This window comes from Octodon degus, unplaced genomic scaffold (genome assembly GCF_000260255.1).
Source record: "Octodon degus isolate 3935 unplaced genomic scaffold, OctDeg1.0 scaffold00112, whole genome shotgun sequence".
Classification (NCBI taxonomy): domain Eukaryota; kingdom Metazoa; phylum Chordata; class Mammalia; order Rodentia; family Octodontidae; genus Octodon; species Octodon degus.
Window position 1 is genome coordinate 8,450,912 of NW_004524688.1, and position 6,816 is coordinate 8,457,727.

General features: G+C 50.0%; 2 protein-coding genes across 6 annotated transcripts in view; one reads left to right on the forward strand and one right to left on the reverse strand.

The window, feature by feature from the left end:
* Ccdc40 (coiled-coil domain containing 40) overlaps positions 1-6,816 on the reverse strand; it is a 72,810-nt gene that overhangs the window by 52,320 nt on the left and 13,674 nt on the right. Inside the window, exons 4-5 of the mRNA XM_023699248.1 lie at positions 2,606-2,669; positions 1,783-2,211 (exon numbers count right to left, since the gene is read on the reverse strand). Coding sequence (XP_023555016.1) covers positions 1,783-2,211; positions 2,606-2,669 — 493 coding nt within the window. The remainder of the gene's footprint in view (positions 1-1,782; positions 2,212-2,605; positions 2,670-6,816) is intronic.
* The window catches only part of Tbc1d16 (TBC1 domain family member 16), an 85,761-nt gene continuing 83,833 nt past the window's right edge, over positions 4,889-6,816 (forward strand). For all 5 annotated transcript variants that reach the window (XR_002817670.1, XR_002817671.1, XR_002817669.1 and 2 more), the window contains exon 1: positions 4,889-4,967. The gene's annotated coding sequence lies outside the window, so the exon portion shown is untranslated. The remainder of the gene's footprint in view (positions 4,968-6,816) is intronic.

The following is a 6,816-nucleotide window of genomic DNA, read 5'->3' on the forward strand; positions in this document are numbered from 1 at the left end:
CCAAGTAAGCTATCTTAACTAATAAAGAGGTTTAGCAATGTTGGAAACTATAGCAAACTATTGCATTTCTGTAAACCAGCATCCAAGAACTGGAAACCACTATATCGGCATCAAAAAGTGAGAGATACTTGGGGATAAATCTGACAAAAGATGCTCAGCCCCAGTCCACATTATGAAACAGACAGAAGATCTAAAAAAATGGTAGCAACCTATTGTGATTTTTTTTCTTACTCTAAATAAATATTCACTCATTTTTTTCTTTCACATGGATTTAAAAAGTTTCTATTAAAATTATATAAAATACTCAATAAAATTATGGAAAAAATTAAATTATATAAAATGTACCTTTTAGATTCTCCCTTTCACTTACTTTTTTTTTTTTTTTTTTTGTAGTACTGGGGATTCAAATTCAGCACCCTACACTTGCCAGGCAGGCACTTATTCTACTGAGCTATCTCCTCAGCCTTTAATACTAAATTTTTTTTTCACTTACCTATTTTAAACCAAAAAAAAAAGTACCTTCCCAAGAAATCATCACTAACTACACAGAGGCAAAGAGTAACTGCAGGGGGAAGCTTGGCCCTTTTCATTTGAGCAGCAAAACTGAATGATGTCAGGAGAGGCATCCCGGCAACCACATGGCTGGGTCAGTTCTGTGAAGGCCCAGTGTCATCTCTAAGGTGGCTAAGCCAGGGAACCACAACTGGGAACACCAGGGGAAGCCAACCAGCGGGGCCTTCTACAGGATCTCTAGTCTTGGGCTGGGTATGTGGTGCATGCTTGTGATCTAGTGATTCAAGAGGCTGAGGCTATGATCGACATTTCACAAATACTTCACAGTAAGACTTCATTTCAAAAAGGGCTGTGGGTATAGCTCAGTGGTAAAGCACCTTGGGTTCTGGGTTCAATCTCAGCGCCAAAAAAAAAAAACAATATGAAAAACTGACCTGTGATCTTCACAAGGTCAAAAGTTATCAAAGTCAAGGAGAAAAAGGGGGCTGGAGAGATGGCTCAGTGGTCTAAAGCACCTACTTGAAACAAGCTTGGCAATGCACAGGGACCGCGGTTCAATCCCCCAGCACCACATGCCAGCCAGCCCTGCCCCCTGGTGGGCTGAGCTGGCCACACACACACACACACACACACACACACACAAACAAAAAAAAATAAATGTTTAAAAAAAAAAAAAAGGAGAAAAAGGAGAGGCTAAAGAGATGTGACCTCTTCACTGTCACAGTTGTTACTACAACCTCTGGTGAAGTGTCAATGAGCACTATGCATTGGCTGGTGATACAGCAACACACCTGTGTGTGTTTGTGCGCATGCATGTGTGGTGCTAAGATTGAACATGCTTGGCAAGTGCTCTACCACCAAGCTACAACCCCAGCCCCATTTAAAAATTTTATTTTGAGACAGATGTCAAACTTGCCATCCTCCTACCTCAGCCTCCCAGTCACTGGGACTACAGGTATATGACAAGCATGTGACCCCAGGTAAAAGGTTTAAGGCCACTGTACTGGACCGAGCTGCTCCAGAAGACAGACAAGTCTGGGAGCCTCACACGGACAGTAGCGACACAACGCCACCAACCAGACCCAGGTCTGAGAAGACTGGGGGCGGGGGGGGGGCTGCAGAACCTGTCCGTGTTGCCCAGCAGATTCTGAGACCTGTGTTTGCTAAGACATCCTGAGTGGCGATGGCAGATTTTGATTATTCATCTTGAAGCTCCACATATAGGGTAATGACCCACATAGGCCCTAACCAGAAACCAGGGCTCCTCACCAAGGGGCCCGCCATTGATCCTGAAGCATCCAGGTCCATGGATTGGGATGGCTCTCTGGAGATAACTCCCGGTTCCGACGCCCCAGCCTCGCGGGAGAAATCAGCAGCAGTATGATACAGAGGCACAGAAGCAGCATCATCTCTGGGCATCTCTTTGAGACTGACATCTAGAGACAAGAGCTCTGAGCTGATTTGACCTTCAAGGGATGCAGTTTCCAACTCGGATTCCAGGTCCTCTTCACTTTCCACTTCCTGGGTGGGCACAGGGACCCGTCTAACAGCAGCCGCCCTTTCAGTTGAAATGGCCCCAGCCTTGGCTGCCTCCTCTTCTATTTTCGCTTTGTCCTCAGCCTCAATTTCCCGTGCAGAAGGGCCTGAGGCACCCATGGCCTCTTCACTTTTCTCTTCGCTGTTTTCCAGGGGTGACACCTGTAAAAGGGGGCAGAAAAGACCCAGGCATCTGCACAAAGGCTAAAGGGTTAGGAGAGCTGTGTGCTTAGCAGTGAGGTGACACAGGGAAGACAAAGCTGTGCAAATCTTGTGTCACCAGCAAGAGACTGGCTCATGCTTTAATAGGTGTCCAGACTACTGCACGCTTTGTCATAGGAAAGGAGCTCTGAGAGACCAAGGATGAGCCAGAGTTAGTTAACCATCCTCGGTATTCCTGGCTAACATGTTGGAGTGAGGTAGAAGGAAAACAGGTTTTCTTGGCCCCTGCATTGTTTGTTCCAGTGCCAGATAAAAGGGTCACCACGAAACTAACCCAGCCCCTGTGTCTCCCAGTAAGCATAAACCCAGAGCACCTTTTCCCAGGGAGCCTTACCGCATGGCCTTCATCGCTGGGTGCCTCTTCTCCTTCCAAAGTCGATCTGCCTTCCAGGGGAGACCTGCTCTCAGAAGGGAACAGCGCAATGGTAAGCATGTACCACCCCTTGAAGTCTGTATCCTTGTTTGTCCACTTGGGAGTGCCCTCTGGCTGTCCATCAGGTCTTTGTCCTGTCACTAGAGTGTGCTTGTCACGGGATCCAGGGGTCAAAAGCTCAGTCCAAGGAGGAATGAAAAGACAATTATTAAAACATTAAAGGGTTGGGCATGGTGGTGCACACCTGTGAACCCAGCATTTGGGAGCCTGAGGCAGAGGATCACTTCAAGTTCTAGGCCAGTCTAGGCTACATAGTGAGTTCAAGGCCAGCCTGAACTATGAATTGAGACCCTTTCTCCAAAAAATCAAAATAAAACATTAAGGGAGTAGCACCATGAAATCACCCCAGAAAATTCACCTTAACTAAAACGCATCTGGGACAAGAAATACAGAGTGCGTTGGGGAGGTAGCTCAGCAGTCCAAGTGCTTGCCTGGCAAGCTGAAGGACCTGAGCTCGATCCTCAATACCACATGCTGGGCAGGCCCCGAGCAGTGCCTTGCCAGCCACCGAAACTTGAAGTGGTGGCACATGCCTGTTATCCCAGCACTGGGGAGGCTGAGATAGGAGGATCACTATGAGTCTGAGCTGTGTAGTGAGACCCTGTACCAATAAATAAAGAAATAAATGATGAAATAATATAGAACAAAGAAAAATGCACAAGGACAAAGCTCGAGAGACTGCATTAGCTTTTCAACTACTTACATTGTATGAGAAAATTGTTTACAATGTTTTTTAAAATTCAAAATATAAGCTAATCCCCCAGGAATATAAAAAAGCATGACACCATCCAGGATCACCCCTGTAATGTTTCCTCTCCTTCCCAAATCACTGGTTACCGGTAACAGTTGGAGTTTTAGCAAAATCTGTGCTTTCCTTGTCAGTACATATAAACCTACCTTTTAAAAAAATATCGAAGTGTCTAGAGTTTTTTTAAAAAATGGGTCAAATTCTTTAAAATTGTTTCTCCCCTTCACACAGGAAAATACCGATCTTAACTGGGGCAAGATCTTTCCCTAGCCAACCCTTCTGGGTGTACTTAGGGTTCACCCTGGAGCCAAAGAGAGCTTGTGGGCCTCTGTCTGCTTCCCAGCTGTCGGTCCCCGCCCTATTACCCTCACTGTCAGCCTGTTAAGGGGATTCATTCTTGCAGGAGAGGAGCTGGGGAGTTGGGGCGTCAGGATCCCTTCGAATATCAAGTGGCGCAAGGTCGGGGCAGCATGCCATAGACCTGTGTGCCCCGCTCTGCAGCTAGGACAGCTAGGCATGGCAGTTGAAACGGTTACCCGGGGACCGTCAGCCGGGGTCTTAGAAGGGGAAGAGAGCTTGGACTACGGGAATGGAGCTGAGGAGGGGGAAGGAAAGGCCAAAGGTCAGGTGGCGAAAGGAAATAGGGGAGAGGGTTGTGGGTGGCAGTAGATGGGAAGAGGTCAGAAAGTCCCAGAAAGTCGGAGGAAAGACTGGTGGAGGCGAAGGGGACAAAGCTAGGCTCGGGCCATCTCGGCGCGGATAGCTGAGGAGAGTGGCCTGGCAGCCCCAAGATCTGCGGTCCCCTCGGCCCGGCTTACCCGCCACACCCAACGCCTTGCTGCGCCATCTCCCGTTGCTAGGAGACGCCGTCAACATCCGGCGGGGCGGGGACTTCGCACCCCTAGGGCCTGGGGTGGCCGGGCGCGCGGCCATTGTGCCTTTCGCGCGCACGTGGAGCGCACCATCTGAAGCTATGGATAGGTTTCAGCATAAATGTGTTTTAGCTCTGCCCTTCTCTGACCCAGTTTTCATGCAGGCGACAACAGTATCTACGTGCGTCTGGCACTGTGTGATCCCGGGGGCCCCAAGACCTCTAGGGTCCGAGGGAGTCTGGGGGGGCAGGACGTCGTCTCCCGAGACGTCCAGAGAGGACTCCTTGGTGGAGGAGCGACACCCAGGGCCCTCTACCAGGTGTCTTTTTCTCCTACCCCACAATACGAAATACGTAAATGCAGAGGGCAGCACCGAGAAGCCGAGCGCAAAAGGAGACCTGAGCTCTTCCCGGAGGCGCGGGGCTGCGGTCCGAGGGGACGGTTGGAGCTCCGCGCGCGCGGCCGCCGGGCGACTGTGGCTCCCGGCTCTGGGATCCCCGGGGAGGATCGGGGGAGGGCCCGGGGGCGGGCCTCGCGCGTGTCCCCGCCCCGCCGCGCCTCACTGCCAGCGGCTGCGGCGACCGCGGCAGTGTTGTCCGCTCCTGGAGCCGGCGTGAACCCGGCCCCCGGCGGCGGGATCCGGGTGGGTATCAGAGCCCGGCGCGGGCAGCGGGGCCGGGGTCTGCGGCGCCCACTCGGGACTGGGCGGCGCCTTTCGGCGGAGCCGGGGTGGGGGCGCGCTGGGCGAGTGGGCCTGCAGCCTCAGGCCGGGGAGGGCCCGGGGTCCGGCCGCCGCCGAGAGGAGCGCGGGGCGCGAGCTGGAGCGGGGGCGTTGCGGGCGGACCTGGGACCACTGCAGGGACACCCTGGGGACCCCTTCGCTGCGAGCGGGGTGCCCTAGGATGGGAGTGGGCCTAATTCGGTGAAACTCTGTCCCCGCCTTTGCGGAGCTGTGGGCCGGGGAACTTGCGGTCTTTGTCTGGTTGGATCGTCGGAGAATTGGAGTGGGAACTTGTAGGGGGCCGGAGCTGAGTCCCAAAAGTGTGCCTTCTGTTGCGAGGGTGCCTGCTTGCTTAGCATTTGAGGCCTGTGAGGTGGGTGGTCTGGGCAGTGTGAGTTCCACATGTCAGAACCCTTATTTCATTTTGGACTGGGTACTTTATGTCCTTAAGAAAAAAAAAAAAAAAAAAAAAAGAGGATACAAAAAGGTGGGAAAAAGGATTAATTTAAGATTGCTAAAAATAACCCAAGGAGCCTTGCCAGAAGACAGCGAATCTTCAAATCCTGTTATTCTCACACTCGGAAGTTGGTGTCATATGTTGGCCACAAGTCTAGTTTAGAATCAGCTCAGAAATAGAAAGGAATAGAAAGAAAATGGTGTAGTTTCTCTCTCCTAGCTACTTTGTTTTACTTACCGTCAAGTTCACAGGTAAAGCTGGCTGATGGGCTGGTGCCTGTGATTTGATCCCAAAGATCTACTTCGCTTTGTACCTTATTCTTTAATCTGGAGAGAGGGGGACCTTTTCTGGAGTACATAGTGACCCATGTGGGTACAAAGGCTTGGGAGCTGGGGAGTGCTCTGAACCACGTCTGTCACCAACTCATTAAAAAACTTTTTAAAAGTTGATGTGTTAGTTTTAGAAATTCCTCTTTAAGAATATTAACTTGCCAATCGATAGTAAATGTTAAATGCTTTTGAGAATCAAGAAAGCTTCTGCAAATAAGGGATTAAAAATGAGGAATCCCATTCAATATTCAACTCAAGTTCACTAATGGCCATTTGTAGGGAAGGTTATGGGGTGAAGGTCATGTTCTCTGGGCTCCATTTTGGTCTACACATTGTTTATGGTGAGCAGAATCTCAGAATACTGCTAAAGAAAGTTATTAGTGAAATTACTGAACCCTTGCCTGAATAGCTCCTGATTGTCATAACTCGCAAAACAAACTTACAACCAGGACTGTGGTCTATCCTGCCTTTTATATAGGAGCACTGAGATTCCCCCAAGTTTTGTGCAGCTAGGGGTGACCCAACAGGCTCCAGGAAGCTTGTGCCGCCCCTCTTGCAAACAGCCCCACTTTTTGCATGGACGAGCTGTGCCTGGTGATTCATAGAAACACCAGGAAGCAGGGCTTGTGCGAGGCACTTTGCTCTGGGAAGACCCTTCCAGGCCTCAGTATGAAGACTTTGGAGATGACTGCTTGCCAGACGTGCCAACAGTGGCACCAGCTTCTGCCTTGTTCTGGGTAGCGAGTTGCAGTGGCTTCCACAGGTTCACTGCTGAGTTCAGATAAGCCACCCATTACTGGACTGGCTTATTTCCTTAGTGCCTCAGTTGCCCATCTGTAAAGTGGGAATCGTACTACCTATCTCCAAGGCTGTTGCATGAAATGTAGAAAGCCCTGAATGCCTGACATATGGTAAGTACCTGTTATCATTTTCAATTATTAGGAATGATCATCATTTGGATTTTTTTTTCTTTTTTCTTGTCTTT